At 43.2% G+C, this 27,440-nt stretch overlaps 1 protein-coding gene across 4 annotated transcripts; it reads right to left on the minus strand.

The window, feature by feature from the left end:
• LOC125889766 (transducin-like enhancer protein 1) lies at nt 1-27,440 on the minus strand. Of its 4 annotated transcripts, none has more exons than XM_049577890.1 (20): nt 26,667-27,440; nt 26,265-26,365; nt 25,211-25,274; nt 23,945-23,989; nt 17,467-17,529; nt 17,250-17,324; nt 12,749-12,965; nt 12,431-12,447; nt 9,922-10,035; nt 9,556-9,609; nt 9,193-9,342; nt 8,855-8,993; nt 8,164-8,363; nt 6,658-6,734; nt 6,225-6,474; nt 5,792-6,039; nt 5,344-5,491; nt 5,068-5,218; nt 3,753-3,829; nt 1-2,956 (listed from the first exon to the last, which is right to left on the minus strand). In XM_049577890.1, the coding sequence occupies exons 1-20, from the start codon at nt 26,688-26,690 to the stop codon at nt 2,849-2,851; spliced, it is 2,322 nt and encodes a 773-aa protein (XP_049433847.1). In that variant the 5' UTR covers nt 26,691-27,440; the 3' UTR covers nt 1-2,848. The 4 variants fall into 4 exon arrangements, with proteins under 4 accessions (XP_049433847.1, XP_049433846.1, XP_049433845.1 ...); XM_049577889.1 differs by having other exon boundaries at nt 12,749-12,968; XM_049577888.1 differs by having other exon boundaries at nt 17,220-17,324.

Below are 27,440 nucleotides of genomic sequence, written 5' to 3' on the forward strand. Positions count from 1 at the left end.
TTACAAAAAAAACACATTTATTGTCTAGATATTTCAATCATTTTAGATTAGCTAGCATTAAGACCATTTAGTATTTCTCCTGATTAGATGTTTCTTTTCCATGTAAAAGACGTACAAAAACAGTTTGTTATTTCTAAAGCATGTCCTGTAAGAAAAAAAACCAGATATATACATTTTTACAAACATTCAACAGACAAAACAGATTAAAAAAAAACAAAACAAAACTAAGCACAAGGTGAAAGATGAAAATTAATGAGTTCAAAATGGCTGAAACTGATCGACTCCTTCCTGAAGCTGAAATACAACTGCACCTTTCTCTGTAATGTAAGAGTATCCTGACAAATAATATAAATCTTGCTTATTTTCAAGTGAAAAGACAACAGCAGGACACAGTTGTACTTTCCCGGGCGATTTCACAGATGTCCCACATTCAAGAAAATCAGCAGAAACAAGTGATAGCTTTAAAAAATAAAAAAGGCTATTCTGTTTTGTTTGTACAGTGAACACGGTAGAAATGACTTTTCACTTGTTTAAACACAAGGTTAATTAACTTGTCAAGATAACCTTTTTCAAAGTATAGCTGGTCCCTGTTCATGAAGAGTGACTGAGCATCCATAGAGTAAGACATCATGTGGTTTAAAGAGCGATGAAGACAGTAACCAGAGGGTTGTTTTAAAATGAAGTGGGAAAAAATACATTTAATCATTACGACCTCAACTGACGAACTTATAGTAAAAGAGACAATGAACTGCATTAAAACTAACAGCAGGCCGATTAATCGACTTCAATAACACCAAATCAAGACTAGTTGTAAATCTGAAGTTATATCCAGATGTTCAATTATCAGTCCTGGTATGTTGCACATGTTTTCATCAGGTCAATTTAGTAATAGTCTGAGTAAAGGTGCAGCTGACACATTATGTGGTTTTAAGTACAGAGCGTAAGGGCTAAAAGTTAAAGGGACAGTTCACTCCAATAATAATTAAGTCCTATCTGTGGTGCTATTTATAAGGCTAGACTGTTTTGGTGTGAGTTGCCGAGTGTTAGAGATATCAGCTGTAGAGATGTATGGCTTCTCCCCAGTATAATAAAACTAAATGGCACCCAGTTTGTGGTGCTCAAAGTGCAAAAAAATATAAATAAATCAATACATTTGAATAACTCAAAGGCAATGTCTCTTTCCAGAAATCATGACCCGGTTACTGAAGATAATCTATGGACCTTCTTTTCTACCAAACTACAACTGCCAACTGTATCACTTCGCAGAAGGAGGCGTGCATCTACTCATGGACGAGAGGCTCGTGCTTATGAAAGCGTTAACATTGATGGCGTCCTCCTCAGCTGAGCTGCAACGTTAGCTAGCTCAGTGGTGAGTAGATGCATTCTTCCGTTTGGCAGGTGTAGTTCAGTAGAAAGAAAATAGTTCCTACATGAAACTGCTCACAACAAGGTCTGTGGATTATCTTGAGTAACCAGGTCATGATCTCTGGAAAGAGACATTGCTGTTGAGCTTCTAGTTCCATTATATTCAAGAGAAGGCAGACATCTCTACAGCTGATATCTCCAACACTCTGCAACTCACACCAAAACAATCTAGACTGATAAATAGCACTACAGGTAAGAGGAAACATATGTATTTTTGATTTTTGGATGAACTGTCCCTTTAAGAAATTACAGTACGAAGGCCTGTGTTGCTTGCAGAGTACAGCTATGTGAAAAAATAAGTGGGGAAATAATCTGTTGAAACAGGTGCACCAGAAAAAGGAAATAAGTAGAATGAGGATTAATTCGATCTCTTTTTATTTTCCTTCAGGTTTCCGCTAATTAGTCTTTCAAGCAGGATCATAAGAAACAGAAGAAGAAAAATAAAAGAAGGAAAATTTCCCCTGCTCTGGAAGCTTATTGGGTGTGGTGAGCAAATTTTTCTCCAAAGTACGTAAATACTTTCTGGTGGCGTCTGAAATAGGTAGAAATTCTGAAAATGTACTTTGTCTATTGATCCATCACAGAAATCAACAGCGTGATGCTAGACGAGTCAACATGGCCTTCGGTGTGTTTGAAACTGTCATTTTGTGTGTGTGCTAAGCGTGTAGGTGGACAGCTTCCACTACAGTGCAGTTTAGTGAGGATAGGACTTACTGTTAAGACAGAAAAGATACTTTTCAGACAGTGTAGGCGTATCAGAACAGCAAGCTGAGGTTCTAAGGTCAGAGAGTCCAAGCTGAGAGATCAACAGGCTGTGAGCATTGTCTGTCTGCAACAAAATACAAACCAACACGTACTGCTTTCACCGTCCTCCTCCGTCTCTCCGTTATTTTGTCAGTTTCTTTCCCTGTTCGTCTCCTTCCATCTGCATTTTCTTTACATATTGGTTTGAGTGTTCCTTCTAGGGTCTCTGCCCCTGGTCGTGACACTGACTCAAGTGTTTCAAATCTGATGTTCAGTGTAGTGTTCTCCAAAAGAGCTGGTCCCAGTCAAAAACAACGCAGTGCCCCCTTTGGTTCAGTCATCGTCTGGTCCCTGTAACTGATCCCAGTGCAGTCCGTAGCAGAAAGCAGTAGAGACAAGAACATTCACAAAGTTCCTCTTCTTCCATTAAACATCCAGCTGCTCCAGTTAATCCCCAGCTGATAGGGAGTCACGTATACAGGCACAACAGATACGTGCATGTAAAATGTTTGTCTCCTCTGTGTCAGATGTAACAAAAAAAAAAGGAAGTGCTGTCAAGGTCACTCATTTCTGTCCCCACCCGAAAATGTCTTGAAATATATCTGGTGTGTGAGAAAGATCATGTCCTTGCTTCCTTTCCATAGTCCTTAGTAGTAGTAGTAGTAGCAGTCGTCCTTCCTTAGTAGATGACCTCATACACAGTGGCCTTCTTGTCCCCTGAGCCAGTGACGATGTATTTGTCATCCACAGATATGTCACAGCTTAACACTGAGGATGACTCTTTAGACTGAGGAGACAGATGGATAGAGAAAAAGTTAGTCACAAATACAAAAAGAAAAATAACACGTCGCTGCTTGTGTGTGTGAGATACTGAAAGTTTTAAAACTGTGCTCTTAGAAAATATAATTATGTCTGGTGCTCTCTTTCCAATCAATAGTACTGAATGATTAATAAGATACAGTAGCTATCATAACCTGCTTGATGATGTTGTCACAGAGATGCATGCTGATGCAGCAAATGACACAGGATGTATTTCCACACTAAAAGCAATATCTAACTGCATAATCCAGCAGCAGGCATGTTTGCTGCTTCCCTGTGTCATTAAAACTTTAATAGCACAGTGGAGAATTCTCTGCAACACCATGAAAACTTCATGATTCCCGGTCCTTCACTGCATCGATGCAGCGCTGTGCTGGTGGAAGTGCGTATTATTCATTGTTATCGGCTCACCCTTTTTCCCATCTAAGGGCGGTGGCCTTGTGGGTAACCTATGAGGGTGTGACGTGTGCTTCGTGTGTGTGGAGGGAAGCAGCTCTCTCAGGGTGTCATAGTGAAGACGCATGCAGCAAGTGGTGATGATAGCAGTAGAGTTAAGTGTCTAGATAAGATCAGGGCTACTGTGAGACCCCGTGTTTATTGTTTAGTTTATTTAGCTAGTTACCAGCTAACAACGAGCCAAGCTAGATTAATATTAATAAGCCAGCGCATTCCCAACTACTGTTCAGAGCCGGTAAGCTGTCACTGAGAGAGGTAACACCATGTTACCACATTATATAATGAATGTAGAGATCTGTTGTACCAACCTGGAATATGCTGGCTCCGTAGGGTGTTCTCCACGCATTCAGTAAGTTATCCTTCCCTGTGCTCACAAACCATTTACCTGCGTAGAGAAACACACAAATACACCTACAATAAGCAACCACAGGGTACAAAAAAGGATAGACAATGACACGATTGACAAGATATGATTAAACAGTGAAAAAAGGAAAACCTCTTTGTAGAATTGACTGATTATAAGCTCTGCCGTCCTTAGTTACTGTTGCTAAGTCGGACATGCTTGATAAAAAAGAAACATGACGAAATCGGTTTCACTTAGCCGGGTGCATAAGTGCTTATTAGACAGTTTCTGGGCGTCAGGCAGTAATAGCCTTAAGAGGCAGACAGCGAGGACTACAGTATGTGACGAAAGGATGTATTTACAATGGTAATCTCTATGAACAAGGCAAAATGACGCAAACTGAGGCTGCCGGTCTCAATGAAAACAGGAAAAGTAGAGACCAAGGATGACGACAATTTCAGTCAATGTCCTGGGTGCACTGCTGAGTATGTGTCCCCTTTTACCCTTCTGTGAATCTGTAAAGTACACTACGTTTTTATTACTGAATACAGACTATGGTGCTGACCTAGCGCTTGTCTCTCTTTACTGTAGAAAGTTATATTAGTTTGAGGCAGCACATAGCCTTACAGAGATAATTTAAACAAAGAAACGTCAGCCTGGATCTTCTCTGGCTCATGATAATTCATGTCATCTCGAAAATATGTCATTAACTATACTATTACTCTTTAATGTTTTACTACTTCCTCTTTAATGTTGCCATAGAAATACAAGGGGAGCAAACCTGGCTGACGTTAGTAGTCTGACATCAAGCTAACTCCTAATTTGATGTAGCTATACGTTAGTTAGTTAGTTAGTTAGTTAGTAAGCATTTTGTTAACAGTAGCAAACTTAAAATGTGACTATATAAAATGTAATGTGTTCATGAACATGACTGTGACCAGCAACATCTTTAAACAATCTTCAAAAACGGGTTTTCTTTTCAACATAGATAAGGCTTTCATGTAGTCTATCTAAGTTTAACTGTTGATGGAGCACAGATCCAAAAGGAGCGGAACTTAAGAAGGGCTAATACAAGAGACAAACCCATTTTCCTGTCCTATTTCTATGCTGCCCTATCTAATATGGAACAAAATGCCAAAAAAATCCCCTACAAAGACCTAGCACCCATTTAAATCACTAATTTAAAAGACGCTGGTTTGAAGGTAGATTACAAAGCGAGCACTGGGAAATGAGTGAAAGTAGGACTAAATGGACTGAGATCGAGACAGTCAGTTTCTTACCGCAGTAGGCGAACTGCAGGGAGAGCACACAGCTCTCATGTAGATGAAGCTGGTATTTGTCAGGCTTGGTGACATGAAGGACCTCAACATTGCTGCTCTCCATTCCCACAGCAAGCCACTCTCCTGTCGGACAGTAGCCAAGAGAAAAGATCTGGACAGAGGAGACAGGAAATATTAGATTACACCAGCTGCTAAAATTTAATTCAGTCATACTGGGTATACTATTTCTATTACAAAGTTCTGAAAAAGTTATTAAACGCAAATATGAGTGTGTACCTGTGATGTAAAGTCATGCTGCTGCAGTTGCCGTCCCTCCCTCAGATCCCAGGAGCGCACAGTGTTATCGAGGCCTCCAGTCCACAGCTTCGTGCCATCATTGGAGATGTCGATACAGCTGGCTCCGTCTGTGTGGCCCTGGAACTGCCTGCAGGATACACACATATATTCTGAGCTCAATAAAGAGGTGTTTAAACAATGACACCAGAGGTTGCCCAGGCAGGTGCTATGCATCACAAGACTACCAAAATGTGTAGCTCTTACTTTATTTGGTTTAATTGTTTTTTATTCCTGGTGGTACTATAGCTTTATGTTCTACCTCCTATAATCTTAAGATTTAAATCACCCAGGGCTGAGTGTCTGCTGGTTAAGGAAGGTCAAGACTATGATGATAAGCAAACTCTTCATGCTGCTTCTGTCTATGTACATACACCAAGGTCTGTCTTACCTAACGAGCGTCTGGTTGTGTAAATCCCAGACTGCAATGTTTCCGTCGCTGCAGCAAGAGAAGCAGACCTTGGAGTCCGGGCTGATGGCCAGGGCGTAACATGCTGGTGCTGATGATGTTAACTCTGCCTTAATCCTGGGTGTGGGAGTGGCCAAATCCCAGATTGACAGTGTGCTCGCCTCACCTCCCACAATCAGCGTTCGGCCATCAGGGAGGAGACGACAGGAGCGGATGTAATTGTCTCGGTTCTGATGTGGCAGAGACAAAAAAAATATGTTAATATTTTTGTATGTATAAAATACTCTATTATTAATACCACACAAGAATCTTTCTGTCTCCTTTCAGACATGCACCATGACTGCAGAAGTTCTAGTTTTAATTGATTTGATAACCAGTTTTTTGTTCTGCACACCTGCCCCACCACCTCACTCACCAGACAGTCAAGCTGCGACACTGGGCTTTTGTTTCCTGGGTGACTAATGTCCCAGACCTTGACGCAACCCTTCCCTCCTGTGTAAACGTGTCGGGTGGGGTTACTGATGGTAACGGCACACACCACCTCTCCATGGTTCAGCGTGTTGATCTGACGGGCGTGGCGAGGGATCCCTGGGCCCACCAAAGCATCCGGGGGGAACGGTACCGGCTGCATCTGTCCATCGGCAGCCACGTGAAAAGAATAAGCACTGATGATACAAAGTAGGAGAAGAGGAGGTTAGAAAAGAGAGCACAGGTTAAAAAGTAGGACAGAATACAGACAGAAAGAAAAAATGAGAAGAGTGGAGGTTTTTCTGGGAAATATCAGTTGTTTCGTGGGGCAATTCAGGCAATCAGTCCTCAAACATACGAGCAGCCTCAAACACACTTACGGTTTGCCACCAGGGATTCCAGTCAGACTGGGAGGCATTCCAGGAACTCTCATGTGAGGATGAGGATCAAAACCAACCTTGAGAAGAAAACAGACGTTTCATGAGCACAGTGCAAACACACACCCATGGGCATAGGCAAAAAAACGCACACAGGTCAATACTTACCTGTGGAACAGAACACAAACACTCATGAGCACAAAGCAAACAGACACTCAGGAGCACACACACCCTCCGAATCTGAATGACGAGTTTAAGAGTCAGCAAACACACAGAGGCAGAGCTGTCAGTACTTGTGCTCCCTCCCCAATCCAACACACACACACACACACACACACACACACACACACACACACACACACACACACCTCGTGAGTACACAACCTGAGTTTCTATCAAGTGTTGCCCAGACACAGACACAGCTGTGAGTCTACTAAACCTATTTAAACAGTGTAATGAACACTATGCAAATACAGCCAAGAGTGATGAGGTGATTGAGCGTAATGCACACCAGCATACCCACTGTATAAATACTATCACACAGACGAGAGAAATACAGCTGTGCAACTATTGACACTTATAAAGTCTACAGTGCTTATAAAAGTATTCACACACATCCACTTCCTGATCTTTTATTCATTTAAAATATTTAATTACAGCAGATGCAATTCAGATTTTCCCACACTTATCGATGGGAAAAAAGAATAAAATTGTTTAAGTTGGATTGAGTTCGCTTGTGTTTAATCAAGGCGTGACAAGTGATACTAATTTTAATATCTGGACATGCAACTTTGGGAACTGATGCAACCTACACTTTCCTTACAGAAGCTACACTATCAAGACAGCAGAGAAATAAATCTGCTGAAAAGTTCGATTGAGGGGAAGGATAGAAGAAAATCTCCAACACATTGAATATTTTCTCAGAGTAGCATAAGGTCAATCATGAAAAAACTGGAAAGAATATACTGTAGTACAGCTGTAAATCTGCCTGGAGCAGGTTACAGGGTTTCATGGCTGAGTTGTGAGCACTGTGCATACAACAACTGTTGCCCGGGCGCCTCAGGAAGAACAGCGAAGAGGAAGCCACTGCTGAAAACACTCATACGAATGCAGCAGAAGCAAAAGGCATGACTTGAAAATTCACTCTGTTCTGTTCACCCACATTCACCATGCAACTTCACAGAGCTTGAGAAGTTTTACTGAAGGAAAGAATAAAAACTGGAGCATCCAGATGTGCAAAACTGTTTCCTGGAATTCCTCCTAAAAGAGACTCTACTTAATATTGTCTCGTTGGAGGGGAATACTTAGGTAATAAATAATTTTGTAGATACATTTGTAGAGATTTGTACTCACTTTTCACACTGATGTTTATGTTGACCAGGGTCAAAATATCCCAAATCAAACATCTCATAAACAGTCGACTGCTTATGTTGATTTGATCTTTTGCATAGCCCTTTTTTGTTATTATTTATTATTTTAACAAAGCACAAGTCATCCTTTTCCACTCACCATTGGTGAACGGCCGTATGCAGCCACAGCTGCCGCAGCAGCAACACTCATCTGAGGTGACATGTTGTGAAGTCCAGCAGCATAGGCCGCCGCTCCAGCTGCACCTGCCAGCTCCCCATTCATCCCTGCTGCATGGGGCAACATACCGAATGCACCCGGGTATGGGCCTGGGACAGCCAGGGGAGTCCGCAAACCTGCAGCTGAGGAGGAGAGGTAAGGAAAGAGAACAACACATTAAAGCTAGAACAACTAACAGCATTCAAGCGCAAAACCCCTTTAATATCTGAGAGTACAAGCATTGATCCCACAGATTTATCATTACTACACAACTATCTGACATTTCTAGTAACCCCTGATTAGAGTTCTTTCTTTAGCTGTGATGCAAAGTAAAGTCAAGACTGTGATTGCTGGCAATCAGATTTATTTTTCATAGCAAGCAGACTCAAGGGATATCTGCACATACATGAGGTGTTTTTAGAAGTAAAGGTGTGCCATGAAACATTTGTGATTAAGACTTACAACAGCAGTTCTTTTGGAAGTATATAAAAAGTCCAACATCATTTCATCCAATTTTACCTGGAGGCACTTTAGAAAACACAGCTAACTACATGTACACTCTGGCCAAGATTAGCATATTGAAAAAGCACAACCTATCATGTGATTCATTTACAAATGTTTATGCTGAACTTACTGGGTGGATGTGGTATCTCCATGGACGGGGGTTTTGATAGACTGGGCCGGATTCCAGGAGTGGAGCTCGGACCAGGGGTGGAGTCACCCCTAGGTGTTGGTGTGCTTGACTTCAGCCCAGGTGTGCCTGCCTTGTCTCGCTGCCATAGAGATAGAGATAGAGATAGAGAGATAGAGAGAGAGAGAGAGAGAGAGAGAGAGAGAGAGAGAGAGAGAGAGAGATACACTTTAGAAATTCACAAGAAATGTAACTACTGACACATGTATTCACCATCAATCGAAACTTCCACCTGCTTTATCCTACTATATACTAACGCAACGTGTCTTGTCCATCCCTACCATTGCCATCTCTTTGGACTTGAGGGAGGAGGAACTGCCTGATGATGCAGTGGAAGCTGGACTACAGGGGTCTTTCTTGAGAAGACGCGCTTTATCCAGGCCATTTTCTCGTGGAGAGGGGAGAGGCGTGCCACGAGGTGAGGCTGGATCCTGGTGGACAGACAAGGATTCAGTTAAGACAACAAAAGTACTGCACAAATATGATGTGGTCATTTTCCTGGATAGAAGAATGAAAGAAAACATCCCACACAGACTACTGTGTGTAAAAGTATGCATTCATTCCACAGGAATTGACCACAATTACCACAACCAATAATAAACGCCAAAAAAAAATAAATAAAAAAAAAATCCAAACATACTGACCTCATTCGAGACATCCACCACTAAATTATCATCGCTTTTCTCCCCGTCGCTGTCCTGTAAACCAAGATACATAAGTTAGCACCTCATTAAGTGTTCTGCACTTCTGTCTGGTCATTGCCTGCAGCAGATTTTCACAAATGTATTTTTCCTTTAATTAGAAAAATAAGCTGTTAAAAGGAACTTGCAAGTCAAAATTTAAGTTGACATAAAAAGTTAACTGAAACATCACTCTTAACATTTGCCTATGATATATCTGTGCAAACACAAAAAAATGCATGTACAAATTAAGACAGTCACATTATAAATCATTTTCCTCACTCAAGCCTTTGCACAAACAAAAACACAGTCAGCAGAACCATTTCTTACATAATGGCTGGAGTCCTTGTCATCCACCTTGCGTTTCTTGGTGTCATTTGGAAACTCGGGTCCGTTGCGTCGCTTATCTGAGTTCCTAAGACTTTCTGGCAGCAGTGAGTTACTCTGCAGATGAAAGCAGAGGCGAAGAGAAGGAGAGCAGAGGGTGGAGAGATTAAAGAAAAAAGATAGGTAGTGTATTAGAAAATAAAAAAAAAGAGAAACAAGAGTTTGGAGGACAAAGGAGAGAAAAAAAGGATTTGCAGAGGTGAGACAGTTTTGCCATTTGTAGTTCAGGTTGTGCTTTGTTGTGGGTGCATTCTGCATGAGCTCACTAAACTGTCTGATCCATCTACCACTAATTACGACAGCTATTCAGCTGCGTGTAGAGCAGGTTAGAAAAACAGGACTCTTACTTGCAAATAGGTTAATAGTTCACAGAAGCATGAATTAAGCAGCACTAACACTTTAACAGCAACCTCTTTTCTCACTTGACCAAAGCCAGTCACAGGCACGCACAAACACACGCCTCTGAAGTTGATGATTACATTAAGTGGCTCTCAAAATCTATCAGTGCTCCCTCTCCTGGCTCTGACAAGCTGCACTGGCTGCAGTGTGTGCGCATGTGTGTGTGTGCGATGTGTAATTGACTGCAAAAGCCTGTGTGTGTGTGTGTGTGTGTGTGTGTGTGTGTGTGTGTGTGTGTGCGTGATCAAAAGTGTAACAGACTGAGTGTGTATTACTTGCATAACACTCCTGCGTCCCCCTGTGTCCCAAGACTACACACACACACACACACACACAGACACACAGACACACAGACACACACACACACACACACACACTGAGCTGCCCCCCTCTGGCCTCCTGACCAACGGATCCTATTGTTAATGGATTAAAGCTTCATGTTGAGTCCATTATAGTCTCAGCCTGTCAATGAAATGTGCATCCAACATACACAAACACACAAGCGCGTGCACACATCCAGCGAGCGAGCGCTTGGGCTTTGAGGGGGGAAAGGGTAAATGAAGGAGGAATAGCTAAGAGATGAGGAGGAGGAGGAGGAGGAGGGTGAGAAAAAAGGGGAAAGGGAGGGATGAGATTAGAGGACAGAGAGGATGGAGGGAGGGTGTGAGAGTGTTGAGGAGAAGAAAGGGTGACAAGAGAAGAGGGAGGGGAAAGAGGGGGTGAGGGAGGGGGGAGAAAATCTGTATTCTGCCAAGGGCCCCTTCCTTCACGCCTTCCCCCTCCTCCTCCCTCCCTCCCGCCTCCTCCCCCCTTTATTGAAAGGTTTTAGTGAGCTGAGCACAGGAGCACTGACCCGCAAAACATAAGCAATTTCCCCCCTCCGTCTCTCCCCTGTTCACTTTTAGCATGGTCTCTCTCTCTCACACACACACACACACACACACACACACACACACACACACACACACACACACACACACAAGCTCAGTGTCATATGACTGCTGCCCCCCCCTCCCATCCCTTTCCCAAGCCCTCCCCTCTCAGTGGTGGTGATATTAAACACAATGAGAGTCTTTAAGCGCGGGATCAGGGGCGGTGGAAGGAGGGGGAGAAGGGGGTAATCTGCTCACTGAGGTGTTAAATAGGCACAACAATGCAGGCTAGGCTCGAGGAGTGTGTGTGTGTGTGCACGAGTGTGTGTGCGTGTGACCATGCTAAAAAGCTCATTTGGAGGAGAAAAGAAACCTAACAGTTCAGAGCAGATCTAGGGCAGAACTAAACAGGCAGGCCTAAGCTCTACCCGAGAGATACACACACACACATACATACATACACACACACACACACACTTTCAAACTGACAGTCAAAAATATACAACTTAAGGATGAAAGCTATTTGGGTGTGAAACAGAGGTAAAAAACAGCAAGGGGCTTTTATGCATAATGACATGCTGAGATGAACTTTATTGATCCCTGAGGGGAAATTGGGTCACTGCGGCAGCAATAAAAGTAAAACCATTCAAATGAATAAATGAGGCTGCCGCAGCAACAGGTGCAGCTTATCTGATATATAAGTTTAAGTTTCAACTCTTAGTTTTCATGTGGATGAATGTGCTGTGACTCTTTGTATACTGTATTTTCAATAAAATACTATTACATGTGAGATAAGTTAATGGTTGGCCTAAGACGACCTTGTCTACATCACAGAAGGGTTTAAGAGGTAGTTTGGTTTTTGGGACTTTTACAGTTTTTTCCTACATAGCCAGAGGTAGATCATTTCATAAGTACAAATACAAACAATGAGATCATTACTTTGAACTGCACTGTGTCAACTAAATGTAGTTTACTCAGAGCAAATTTGAGTTACTGATCCTGTAGACGTCTATCAACAGAGCTAAGGCAGACTAATCTCACTGCTGAGCTGAAGTCAAACTGCATCTAAGAACAAACTCAAATTCCCCAAAACCAAACCATCCCTTTGAGAGAAACAAGAAAATAAACAGAGTGGTTTGTCAGGAGAAGTAAACATTGCTGCAGAAAGAGGAAGTACTTACTGTGCTGGGCTCTCGCTCTATTGCCATTGGAAATGTGTGCATGTGGTTGAGGTCACAGGGTTGGGTGTTCAGCAGAGCAGAAGACGAAAAAAATAAGAAAGGAAGCAGAATGAGTTAGACATGTAACGCCTACTTGTAATTATATTTATATAAATAAGACCCCAAAGTTCACACAGACAAATTGACTCAGAAGCAACCCAGACAATTTTGGTCACTGTTTAGGAAAAGGAAAAATAATAATAATGATGAATATACTGAAAATAAAAGCCAGTTATCTTTCAAAAAAACATAGCAGCGTTTCTGAGTTTGCTTATTCACCTCTCAGGTGCTCGGGTCCTGAAGAGTGCGAGTCCGGTCCAGACATGTGGGGCTTCTTATCACCGCCCTCTTTTCCCAACATGTGGGGAGGAACAGCACCAAGTGCTCCTGACAGAGCCAGGAGACCAGCTGAACCACCCAGCTGAGAGGGGTGAAGGCCAGCAGGGTGAGGGGTGAGGGGCACAGGGGCACCGCCATGGTTATGGGATAGGTGCTGCTGCTATGAGACAACGAAGAGAAGAGAAAGAAAGGAGCGGTTAGTTGAGTAGAGAAAAAATATGTTTTAGGGATGCAACGACACACGGTTGAACCTTCTTAAGGTGTTGTAGGCGAAAGGGCCGACACACCAAGCTGGCAGTCAACCGTCCGGGAAGCAAATTTGTGAATCCTAGGATAGCGAGGGAATGGCCCATTTTACTCTGCCTCTGTTTGTCTAACCCTAACCAATCCCACTCCTCTTGCCTAAACCTAACCAATCCAACCAACAAAGGCAACATTTGCAAGTTTGCGCCAAGAAGCGTCCATTGCCCTAGTTTTTGCTGTGTTCTGCATCATTCGCACAAGACGGCCTTTGTCGGCTGTTTTCAGCTGCTTCAGCACAGTGAATCAGACGGTGGTGCACGTCGGTAAGAAGAATCACTGATTGGCAGTTTAGCTCAGTTTACAAGAAGAGAAACAGATATAAGGAAAGCACACAAACTACTGAAGTCAAGGGTGTGAGATCAAGAACAAATTTGTTATACAAAGTAGACTTTTTTTAGCCATTAAGCTCTTAAGCAGAAAAGGTTTGTAATTTTTGTGTTATTGTTCACTAGTGCTCATTATTTTCCTTTTTCCTTGAAACTCTGGGTTGTGTTAATGTGCGAAAAGGCTAACTAGTGTCTTCAATCCATCCTGTTGGTCTTCCAGTTTACTTTTCTACAGACTCCCGCTGCCTGCAACTGTCAGCCTTCGTTGCCAACAGTTCTTTGGTGTCTGTTTGGTGTGTCTGGGCCTTAAAGCTGGTAATACATCCCAAACAAAGAATATTTGCCACTAAAATGGAGCAGTGAATTTCTGATTCAGGACATAAAAAATAGATTTAGAGCTCGCTGGACATGGAGCCAAAAAATGCTTTAATATATCTGCCTTAAAAGTGCAAAACATTGACATCTGACACAAAAAAAACAGTGAATGAAACTGAGCCATCAATAGGTTAAAATCAATAGCTCTCTGCAACCTGATCAATAGAGTGTTCTGGCCCTACTGAAGTCTTCAACAGATGGGACAGTTTCTTCAGTGTCTGGGTTTACACCACCTCAACAAGCTGCTGCAGTCTACAAGGCGGTGAACACATCCTCTCCCCCTACGCACCACCTCACACACACCGACACACACACACACCCTCCTCCCTCTGGGGTCAAACACTGAACAATACTGACAGCTGGGATCACAGCCCAGAGCCCGAGGATGTGGTGGGAGAAGCAGGGGGGAGGGAGACAGGGAGGAAAAAGAGGAATGACGGAGAAGTGGAGGGGCAAGGGGGGGAGAGCCGAGAGCCCCAGCTGCTGCCTGCACTGTCAGGTCTTGTGAGGGAGTGAGCGGGCTGAGGAGAGAGGGGAGGAGAGAAGGAGAGAAGAGGGTCAGAAAGAGGGAGAGAGAGTTTGGCTGGCAGCCCTGCTCTCTCTTTCACACCAAATCAGGCGCTCGTCTGAGCGTGAAATGCCTTTGTGTTCCAAAACATCATTATTGCCTCCTCAGACAGTAGCCGCGGGAATCCAAGCTCACTGATTCGCCACGGGGAGGGGAGGAGGAAGGAGGGAGAGGAGAGGAGAAGGGGGGCACAGGAGGCGACTCGGCAGGGGTGGAAGGAGTGCTGAAGGTCAAACCGACTTTTATCTCACCTAATTGACTAACCCACTCCCCCTCTCCTGAGCCCCCGCCCTCTCTTTTCCTTTCCATCCATCCTTCACTCTCTGCGTCCTGCCCCGATGAATGAAAGCAAAACAACGAAACAGTCTTTTAGCCTCAACCCCCATGCCTGCCTCTGCAAACACACACACACACATACACACTCAATTTCCAGAGTTGGCTCGCCTGACAAACAATCAAACATAAACACACCCACACGTCACACTTGATCACACTAACATGCATACACAGAGTCTAGATAAACAAGGCAGGCACACACACCCTCGCTCAACCATCCTACCCCTGCCTGTTGTTTTCTGGGGATAACAGAAATGCACGCTCTGCTACACCCAGACGCACACACAAACAGATGCAAAAACACACACACATGGATACACAAACAGGACCCCTGATGGGAGTAAATGGAGGGGAAGTATTGGTGGAGGCAAGGGGAGCTGGGTTTGTCATGGGATGTTAGTGTGAGCTGGTGTGTGTGCATGCATGTGTGTGTGTGTGTAGAGGTAGAGGCAGCACGCTTCATTACACTCATTTAACTCACAAACGGGGTGAATGACAGGCTGGCGTGGGAGAAGGGAGGAGTGGGTGAAGAGGGGAGTGTAAGGGCAACGCTATGACCCCCCCTTTTACAAACACTGAAATCCTGCAATTAAGACTCAAACAGCAACTGCCAAATCCACCTCCCCCCCCAATCACACACACACACACACACACACACACACACACACACACACAGACCCCCATCAGTCCACGCCAACTAACAAGCCCACCTCACATTTAACTCTTCAAACCCACTGCCCACTCTTTGCTAAAGCCATGAAGACCCCCTCTTCCTTTTCCCACATTTCCCTTCAACACAACCCCCTGGCCTCACCTCCCGCCAGTCAAGCCCCTATGGCTCCTATAAAGCAGAGTATTCTCAACCACCTCCCATCCCACCCAAACAGTCCCCACCAACAGCTCCACTCCATCTTCCTTCTCACCTAAACACCACTGCAAAACTGCAAGCAAGACGTTTACGTTTCTGTAACTTCTTTTCACGCTCACCGTGTCAATCCCTTTACTGAATAGCTGGTCATGCCCCATCATTCATCGTGGGCTGACGACATTTTTTCAATAAACAGCGCTCATCACGCCTCTTCTGTTCTCTACTCGTTCACCGTGAAAAAGATCAGTTCTATCTAATAATCAAATCATTTTATTTCCAGACCCATAGTCCATAAAAACTATCTGAATCCTTGGGTTTGATTTTATTTAATTTTCTTGCATTTAATTTTCTACCAACTCTTCCATATGTCCCACATATATGACCTTGAGATTAGTTTAGTGATGCAGTACAGTAGGTAACTGGTTTGTAATTCTAACACACCTGACCAGTCAGCATTAGCCTTCAATGGTTCTAGTCTACTATTAAATGCCAAAGAAAGAAAAGGAACGTCTACCAGCATGGAGAACCACAACATGTAGAAGATCGGGCAACAAGTGCAGCTGCAACAACAGCTCCGCCTTGACTCTTTCCAAAGAAATGTTTTTCCTGAGGCCAGTATATCTTATTAATCCTCTGCAAAGAAAGCGCCGTGTATTTACACTACGCTAATGGATGTAGTGTGACAAGACACTGAGACACGTCTATTCTACACTAAGTGCTGTAGGTTTGGCGTTGTTTTTTTGTTGTCAACACTTGAAAAATGTCTAAGTTTGGGTAGCACACAGCGCTTGTCACTGTCACTTTTTACCCAGCTGTCCAATCACAGTGGAGGTGGGACAAAATAAATAGCACCAAGGCCACGACCACACAGAAAGCGTTTTGCAGGTTGCAAAACGCGAGGCACGCCACACTGCCTTTTTTTAAAAAACTGAATGCCACTAGCCATAGGTGGTAGACAAGTTTCTCCTCCATTGTTTACCAACTGTAAACATGTTGTAGTGACCACCACAGAAGACCTGCCACCTCTCAAATCATCCGATTGGACAATGGGAAAAAAAGATGACAAAAAAAAGAGATAACATGGGGCGCTTTTCCGCTTTGAGCTGAAGTTTTTCCAACTCCAAGAGTTCAGAGCGTTACAGCAGAAATGCCAGGCTCTTAGAGCACAGAAACGCAAGGCGTGTCACTTCACAAAAATTGCAAGCAAAAAGCTTCATTCTCATTTAAATCAATTACAAAAAGGCACCTCTAGATGCTAAAATGCTTTCTGTGTGATCTACTGTCACATCATCCTGAAGTAGAGTGGAGGAGAAATACGTTAATATACTGTAGGCTATATATTAATATATGTTTGCTCACCCAAAAATCTCATGGACCCCACGTGGAGTAGTACTTTGTGTACACTTCTGTATTAATAAAGAAATGTATATTTAAGTACATGAGCTTCATTGTTTTTTGTTTTTTACCCTGGTATTGAATTGGGTATTGAAAATCATGGAATTTTACTGGTATCACAACAAGCCTGTTGGAGAAGTAAAAGTATCTCTTATGGGAAGAAAAGTTGTTAGCAGAGTACACATAGAGTAATGTGGAGACAGCTGATTTAAGTAAAGAGGAAGTAAAGGAAATACACACGGTAGGTGGAAGACCTGGCAGTCCACGTACCCCGATGACAGCGTTTAGCTCTGCCATGGTCACCTGTTTGGCTCGCTCTACAGCTTGGACCACCTGCTGTTGATGCTGCAAAACACACACACACACACAAACACCATGTTGCAAAAGACCAGAGAAAAAGCCTAATTATCAATAAAGCTAGCAAAGACAACGAGAGTGTATAAATGGCATAAAAACAAGTCTGTAGCTCAAAGTCACACATACTTACCTCCTGTGAGAGGAAGGGAATGACTTGTGCACAGATGGTGTTTAGTCTCTTGGCAATCTCAGTCTGATGAAGGGAGAAACACACAGAGACAGAAAGAGACTTAATTGTTAATAACATAATTACATTCATTTAGAAAAGACAGCTGTTCACTAACACCAATAAAGTAATACAAGCACACACACAAACACACTGAGACGGCCGCCTCCACAGCAAGTCAACACACGCACACTGAAACCCCCTAACAGTGATAAAATAATGACACCCCTCCACTTCCCTGTGCACACAAATCCAGTGTGTGCCATTTTCAGTATCACACACACACACACACACACACACACACACACACACACACACACACACACATAGTACAATGAGATTTTTCTTTCTAATCATCAATGTGAGCTCAAGTTTCTCTCTTGCCTGTTGTATTTCTTTTGCTCTCTCTGCATCCTCTGTGCTCTGGTCCCTCTTCCCATCAGCACTTCAACATAATCTCATCAGCGACTAACTTCATTTGCTCTCCCCCAGTATCCATGCCAACACATCCGCCTGCCCCCCAAACCCCCGGAGGTGGCAACAATTGGCTGAAACCAGATACCCCCACGGTGGCATCAAATCAGATAAGGGGACTCATATTACATATCATCCAATCAAATTGATACGAAAGAGGCCAGGGTGAAGAGGGAATTGGAGGAGCCATGAAACGCAGTAATGGCTCATCAGACACACACATCCCACATAAATAGATACACAGATACACACACACACTGGCTGTGAAAGCTTCAAAGGGCCATGTGTTGTTGTTAAAGGAAAACCTTAACAGAGTTAGATGATTTTCATCATAGCGTGTTGAAAACTTGGGCTTTTGGAAACTTTTTAAAAACTCAGTGAAATCGCAGTCATAAAGCTAAAAAGCCATTTGGAATCCCACAGCACAAAGCAACCATCTGTGAGGGTTTAAATGACCCAACAATTAATTCACCTGGTGTAGAAATAACACGTTAATATGGCAAGTTTCCCCCTTTTACAGTAATTACAGTTAAAAAAAAAAAAATCAGCACTCCCTCTTCCCAAAAAGATGTTTGATGTTTCACAGTTTCCTACCTACATCACTTGCTCTCAATTTTCTCAATTTTTGAATTTCTTTTTACTGATATCATGTAAATTTCTTTTCCTTACTGCAATCCCTTTGTGATTGAAAGGTCAGCAAGAGTTAAGGCTGATTTAAAGTTGAATGTAAGCTCTGTGCAGGGCCTTCAGCGTAGACTACGCAAATGGCCTACACCACTGTGAGCATTTATACTTACACTCTGGGGTGTCTAAGTCACTCTGCAACTATGGTTGTTGGTGAGGTTTCTATGCCACTGTATTGGTTTTCTTTGTGTACTTCAAACAACGGCACTTAAACTGAGCAGATAATGTTGGAGCTGGAGCTTGTAAATGTTGAACGACAGTTACTTTTGGTGAAGAAGAGTCATACAAACAGACACATTTACAGACTTCCTCCGTTAACCTCTCCTCAATTTGGTCTATGTGCACAGAGAACAAGAAGGAGGAGGAAAGTAGATGCTACAAAGCAGACCAGCGACAGTTGTTGCAGTCTGCATCATGCAATGTATAGTTTCATTGATGGGGAGGTGCATGTCAGGCTACAGCATAGACACATCTGTAACCACAACGTAGATTAAAGGCATAGGTGTACACTGGCCTTAAATTTAATAACCATGCAAGTGGCTCTGTGATGCTGAACTTAGCATATTAACACTGGCTAAGTAGCACCACACTTTAACTACAGCTAAGTACGATGGGAATGTACGTATTTGATCAAAAGTAATGGAAAAATTAAAATGTTGACCTAATGATGATGCTAGGTGAAAAGTCAGGGGATCAAAGATATTCATCTTGAGAGGTTCATGAATGTTCCACACTAAATTTCATGGCAGTCCATCCTTGGGCTGCAAGATTAGAGCCATAATGATAATCACGATTATTCTCATTGATATTAAGATCAGGATTATTTATCATGATCACTCATTGTTTTTAGGGACAAAAATATTTTTATGGCACTTTCACATTTAAATATACAAAGCACTGCTTTCACTTAGATGTTGTGCCATAATCCTGCTAATGTTCAAATATTTGCATCAAAATAAAATAACGCTCTCCATCTGAATTCAGTGCATCTTCTAGAAGCAAAATATAAATAATGCCAAAACTTTTGACCCACAAAAAAAAAAAATCAACAGAGCACTGCTCTCACTTTTACCTTGCGCTACATTCCTACTAATTAAATTGCATTAAAATCAGACTTTAAATAAGGTATTTCTTCACCTGTATTTAGTACATTTCCTACAGGTAAGTCTCCGCTGCTGTATCATTGTTTTAACTGCAGGCACGATACCGACATGTTGTACAGTGTTGCCGTTATGAATGTCTGAGTTGAAGCTGGACAAAGATTGGGATTTGGTAAGGTAATATTAGCAAAGTCACTCTTCTTGGCCTTTGTGCATTCATCACACTTCAGTTTGTAGAGTTTTTTCAGATGATTTAACAAGTTGTGTTGCTCTGCAGCGAAGACACAAGTGTTGCAACATTCAGTAAAGTTTTTCACAGGCTGCTGATGCTGTAGGATGCACACTTAGCAGACAGCTCCCCCAAATTGGAGGCTGCTGTTAGTTTAGGGACCACTTGATTTGTTGTGTAGCGGATATTTATACAAGCTGAGCACTCATTTTAAATGTCAATATTGCAACTGATCATGTAGGTTTTATTGTGGGAAGCCAAAATCGTGATCATGATTGAAATTCTATTAACAGCACAGCCCTAATCCATTGAATAGTTGTAAAATAAGGGACTGACAGTTGCTGCCATCCGTAATGCCATGCCACTAACACACTGTATTATATAACTGGTTTCATAATTTCTGATGAGCTGACATTGTGGGGATGTCCTCTTTAGCTGTAGCACACTTGCCCTCATTGGACCTCTCTGTCACACACACACCTATCAGCTCGCCAAACAACTGACCCTGCAACAGTTCAGCCAATTATGTACTTGGATGAGCTAAATAAAGTCCTGGCCTATTCAGAATGAGTCTTGAACTAAACAAGTTACTGCTTCACCTGCAATCTACGGGTTTCCCACACCTTCTTAGACATGAATCAAGGTCAATTACTGTTACAACAAGATTGTTTTATAATGAGAAACAGCAGGCTTTACAGAAGCTCACAGACAACAGCTAAAATAAGAGAGAGGCTTGAATGTCTGAGACAATTTTTAAAACAACTTAAATTCCTATTCCTGTGGAAAATATATAAAGTCAAGCACTTTACAAACTTTCTAGGATTTCAAGGACCCATGGGAACCCTGAATATAAACTGCAGTACAACGGAAACTAAAACAGAAAATTGACACAACCTACAGGAATTTAAACTAAGTGTTAAAGCAAATATGCTAAGTATAAGTAAGTAAAGATTGAAGGAGAAAGAGTTAAGTAAATACACTTCACTCTGTGAACACGAAGCACTATAAATAATTGAGTCTTTATCTCAAATCAAAGAGAATATGGAATCAAATGGAGTTATGAGACTTTAGAGCTCATGTAGCTCTGTTTGTCATTCATAACTGCATGTGTGAGTTTACATGACATGAGGTACGTTGCATCTAATGAGATTTGATCATGTTAAAAGCTAAAAATTCTCATTTACACATGTGAGAACACTGGGAGCTATACTGCACAATGTGAAGTGCTATCTATGGACAATTGCTCACCTGTTTTACAGTGCATATCATGGAGAGCTCCATTTCTAAACTGAGCCACACAATAAGCTCTAGCCCATTTTACACCTGGTATTAGCATGTGCTTCAGTGATCCAAACATAAGTGGACAGCCAGGACACATCACTGTTCACACCTTTGTCTATCATGGGTCTCCAGCTGACCCCTCGTGTATTTCATTACTGCCTACATCACTTGCACTACAGGGCCCCCAAACAGTTACTACATCCATTCTTGTGTTAGCATGCTCGCTAGCAGTTGTGTCGGTAAAACTGGAGAAATCGCTGTCAGCAGAATCCAACACGTCTCCTTATGTCACCCAAAATGATAGACTGTCATGCAAGACTGTTGCATTTCATCCAACTTGTAATTGCAATTTATAGACTGCTAGCAAACTGTCACCAAAACAAAGACAACATCCTGCACTGATGACGTATCATCAGGGACACATAGGGGACACTACAAAAGATACTGTATGTGGTCAAATGTGACCCAGACCAACCTCGCAAGTGGTCACTGCATCTTGGTGGTCATTTACACTTGTATTTAGTGCAGTCCACTTGTGACTGGATCATCCTAACTGCATGTTAATACCAGGTATAAACAGGCTCTACAGGTGAAAGACAGTTGGCTAGTCTGACCTTTGCATTTACCTGCTTTGTTTACCAGTCTGAACAACATTTATGTGCTGTCTCTTGCCAATGCCTCAGTACAAATCTCAATGCTGTCTAGACATACAGTATGTGCACCTGATGTACCCATTACTACAGCCTTTCTACAATGAATTAGAATGGGGGACCTTAACAACATACTTTCAGCCCTGACCAACTTCCGCACTATGTAACTCGATCTCATAATGCCCACCTTATTCCATGCCTAGAAAGCTCTAACTGAAGAGCTATTTCAGGCAGACTATACCTGTACGTCCATTCTCAGAATCCTGAGTTGTAAGCCTATAATTAGCCTTGTATAATGGCTCACTGATTAGGTCGTCTGAGAATAGTCTGACCAACTACTACCAGGTCAGCTCAGTTAATCTAACTAAGCTAACTGACAAAACTAACAAGGATCAAACAAATGAGGCCACAAATACCCGAAGCTGCAATCCCCCACATGAAGCATTGTTACAAATTGTAACTTGAAGAACATTTAGAGGAAGTAAAATAAAGGTAACGGCTTATGTGTCTGAGCACTTAAAATACATTTATTGTATCAGCTCCTGAGTAGAAACACTGGAGAACTGCTTTAGTGCACCATCCATACTATGATACTCATATAATTGAGAGAGTGGGTAAAAAAAAAAGTTGAGGATACAGAGAGAAGATGTGAGTGTACACACACAATGTGCTAACAGAGAACAGACTTCCCATTAGACATATAATTGGAGCATTACTGGCACACTGCAGACACACACACACACACACACACACGTACCTCCTCAGCAGGAGATGGGTTGTTCTGTATCCCCCGTACCCCCCCCCTCACAGTAGCTTGTTGCTCTGACAACTGCAGCCCCAAGCTAATGACCTCCCCTGGAGCTTTGGTGTGTGTGTGTCTGTGTGTGTGTTTATGTGTGTGCACACAATAGGAAGAGATGCATCTCCCTCACAATGAAAGAACAGTAGCTTCACATGGACATAAAACGAAAGAGGAGTCATGAAAAAAGAAAACAAGGGTGGTGGGGGGGGCACAAGGAAGAAGAGATCCCATAATTTTAAATGAAGAGAGTGAGGAAGGCAGAAAGAAAGGGAGAGAACTTGGGTTATAAAACGGGAGAATAACAACAAAGGAGAAGGAAGAGAAAAAAACAAATGGGAGGGAGTGTGAGAAAGTCAGAGAAGCATCCCCACTCCTCTGTGAAGCAGCCAGGCCAATCCACCTCCAATTTCCTCTGGTCTGACTGGTCGATAGCTGTGGTAATTACTGGTAAACGCTCTGAGTCCTGCACCACTCCTGCGGGGAAACGGGTGTTTGTGTGCATGAGAAAGAGAGAGTTTTCTCGCCTCATCCATGTGTCTACATACTTAACCATGAGAGATGTTTGCCTTTCAATGCGTCTGTGTACTCATGCATAAACATGTTTGCGCTCTGTGTTTGTATGTACATTACTGTGTATGTGCTCAATTGCCCCTGTCCTCACATGTTTGCATACATTACTGATGGCTGTACATAAATGTCCTTGCATTGCATTACAACAGGTAAGTGTCCTTTCTGTTATTTCACGGTTGCACACTTGCACGCCTGCCCTACTAAAGTGTGTGTCGGTGTGTTTTTGCCTCCCTGCTTCTAAAAGGGGGGGCTCTACTGTCTCTCCTCTGCCGGCCTCGCCATGATCGATTCCTCTGCCCTCCCCAGCCCTGCCCCTCTAATGTAATAAAGCAGGCCGCTCCCCTAGACAGCACCAATCAATCTACAGAGCCATTCATCCTGCCTCTGGGCTCAGCCGGCCGGCCCTAACTGGGGAAATGGAGACAGAGCCCCATCGATCACGAATAAACACACATCCACACACACAGGCATACAGTAAAACACACACACATAAATGAATGAACGCTCAAATGCATTTGTGCACACACAAGGACACGTCAACAGGCACACACACCAAATACATCAAAACCGTGCCATGAAAGGGAGGGAGAGGGTGAGAGACAAACAGGAAGATGCAGAGAGTAGAAGAGAGGCAGACAATAAGCGTCCATACCTGTTTGTGCATTTCTATGTTGAGGCCATAAGACATCTCGTAGTACTGAGGAGGACAGAGAGTCAAGTTAGTGAAAGAATTCTGAAGAACCATCGAAATAAAAAGCTTAAGCAACTCAGACGATATGCATGACCTTACAGGTGTTTCACTGGAACAATCAGGCATGAAGATCTTGTGTGTCACATTAGATCATTCTCACAGTGCGATCAAACTGCTCTTTACCTGTGCAGCAATGTCACCATAGGGGCAGAGTAAACAGATTCGTCCCGAGTGGCATTCTTTTTGTTTCTGTGTCAGACTAAAGGCTTTAAAAGCACACTAGGACAAATCCGCACACTATCTCCAGCCACATGAGCGTTGAAACAATCTCTGTCCATACCAACGGGCCTGAAAACGTACATCACATGACCATTTACACACATTGGGCATGCATGTGCCAATGTAAACAGGAAGACGATTGTCTCCTCTGCAGTTGATTGCTTAGTTACAGAAAATACTACACTGATGGCGAAAAGTAAGACCAGAGATTCCTTTAGCTACACTGCCAATGAGGTGGAACTGTTACAGAAAGTAAGACATGAGTATAAGGTGGTCAAGGCAGCGGAAAACAAATTGAGAATCGTACAAAGCAGGCACAGGGACATATTAGAGTGGTACTGTACTGGGGCGTTATCCATTGCCAGAGAAAGCCATGGCAATGGGAAAGGAGAATGCGCACAAGAAGGATAACATCACAAAAGGTATGTAGACCCAGCTATAATGTTTTGACTTGACTTGCAGTGACTGATAAGACCCAAACAGGGACGCAAACATCATCTGTATCATTGTTTCTAAAAGTCCCTGTTTCCGCCTTTCCAGACTAAAACACAACCCTGGAGTTTACAAACTAAAATGGGGTCATCTGCGTTTTCAAAGGTCTCTGTTGTACGGGTTCCAAAACACCTGAGTAGTGGTTTTAAATGAAAATGTAATAGCGTCAATGTAGCCTAAGCCTTTGAGCTTTTTAGGTTAAATGGCTTTCAATGTAAAAAGTTAGTTTTGTATTTTGTGTCTGACTTAAACTTTCAATGCCTCTTCCCTTGTCCCTATGCCTCAATACAATATTTACTCAAGACTGTTTTACTTATCAGCCTTTGGAAAGATGAAAGTTCAGCTCCAGAACACATGGAGCAGATATGGACACAGTATCTTCCTCATGAGCAGAATCCTCACTGTGTCATGTGTGACGCTGTGGGGTGAACAAATCGAGTGTCACATGGATCTCACCATGACATAGTGTCTTTGCATTTCCGTCTTTTCACTGGCCAACTTCTCACACTCCATCTTGAGACTGAAAAACACAACAATACACCATTTAGTAAGAGAGAAACTGAAAAACATCTCAAGCTGAGCAAATCTGACCTCATTCGATCGGAGCCTGTCGGTGTGAACGAGTTCAGTTTGCAACAGACTGAGAATTTATATAATTGTCAGCCTTTGTGGACGGTTGTTTAGTGGTTTTGACCTTGTTTTTACAGTACAAACAAGTTTTATCACTGATATAACAATGATACATGAATAACAGCACATACAGATGTGCAACAGCGACGATGATGTTTGGATACTGTTTTACTTCAATAGCCACAACTCTGTAGACAGGTTACAGTTTTCTCTGATCCCTTTGCTCACTGATTAGCACTAACAAACCTTAGCGGCGCAGGGCACAAAGCACACAGAGAAATGGCAAAGATGGTTCTTCCTGTCGTGTTATGATAACCAGCGTCTGTTGGCTGTAGGATGTTTGGTTTAACCCTGCCCTTTGTGTGTGTGAATCAGGATGTGAGAAAACAAAACAGCCCGTTTGTAGGTCAGTAGCATTCACCTGTTGAGGCCAACCCTCCCCTGCAACACAAATAAGTGAAAGTACACACACACACAAAGCAAAGAAGAACTCCACACATACTCAGGCAGTCTTTTTCTAACACACAACTACACACTCACACAGGGGAAAATAAGGAGTGATTTATGAAACCCTGAGCCCACACGCCACCCTCTGGCTCTCACCCATCACCAAGACTTAGACCTACCGCAGTGTAAGCGCTAACACTGATGCCTGGGTCTGCTGCATATGTGTGCGCTTTTGTGCATGTGTGTGTTTGTAATCCAGGTTTATGGGTTAGCATGAGGCCAGAGCTGGGGTTTTGTTCATTATGGTAAGGGGGATGACTGTGGTTTAGGGTGAGGTTTAGTGCTAGAGGGTAAGATGACAATGAAAAAAATTGGCCATCATGCCACCCCTAAAGACAGAGGAGCCTTCCATGTGAATGTTTGTATTATCCACCTGTGGTACTGTGCCTGGAGAAACTGGAACTCCTCCTTGATGCGGTCCAGTGACTCTGGGATGGTGAACTTGAAGGGCTGGCCTGGAGCCTGGTGGGGCGTCTGACACACACAAACACACAGACAGAGGATTATTAACATCATAGTGTCTCATTATGTAGCCTGAGATGTGCGTCTGATCCTCTCCAGGCTCAGATGTAATGTCAATAACTTTTATTTATTTGCAGTTATGAGACAAACAGTGTTATGAATGCCACGCTGCTTCTCAGGGGAAGAAGAGAAAGCCTAATTTAAACATGTGCTCAGCCGGAAGGTAGAAAGGAGGTAATGTTATCTCCCTGGCTGTGGACACCAGGGTACAGCCAGGTGAGGAGCTGTTAAAGCAGGATAGGAAGAGTCTTACCGGGTGTCGCCCCTGGGGAAACATGGTTATCTCCGGGAGGATGCGACCGTTTCCTTCTTGAAAACCCCGCTTCGAGAGATCAAACTGGGGCACAGTGAGGATGTGGGGTGCTCCTGATCACGGAGACGGATCCATCTGCCGTTATTAGCAGCGCCAAGTGTCGTTAATTTCAAACAAAACCGACCGCCCCGCCGCTCCGTCCGAGTTCACGGACCGTTTAATGTGAATCCCCGCTCCTCGCTGTCTCTCCACCGTGTTTCGGTCGTTGTCTCTCCTCCGCTCCACCGGCAGCGCGCCCGTAAATCAACCGGAAAAACACGGGAAACGGCTCATTAGCCGGAGGCAGCTAAAGGGAGGGAGGGGGAGGAGGAGGAGGGTACGAGCCAGGTGAGAAATGAAAAGCGCTCGAGCCACCTCAAGTCACTCCAGTTTTGAGTATTATCCGCTGTATTCCGAGTACCGGGAGACAAACAAACAAACAAGGGCAAAGTCACGCCGGTGGACCCTCAACAGACAGCCGCAAACTGCCGCCTCTCTCGGTCAGAGCATCAGAAACAAATCCACACAAGTTAATTGCAGTGAAGAGTTCCCACTTGACTCGCCGCGGTCGGCCGTTGGCGGTTGAACAGTCAACACAAACAGAAATATTTACTTCCCCGCTGAGTTTAAACGCGTCCAAAATAGATTTCAGGAAAAAAAAAAAAACGAGAGACGCTGTTAGTTTTAATAACAACAACTCCCACAGCGGCGGCAGTACTCCGCCGTCTAGCTCTG

The sequence above is a fragment of the Epinephelus fuscoguttatus genome, linkage group LG6 (assembly GCF_011397635.1).
Source record: "Epinephelus fuscoguttatus linkage group LG6, E.fuscoguttatus.final_Chr_v1".
Classification (NCBI taxonomy): Eukaryota; Metazoa; Chordata; class Actinopteri; order Perciformes; family Serranidae; genus Epinephelus; species Epinephelus fuscoguttatus.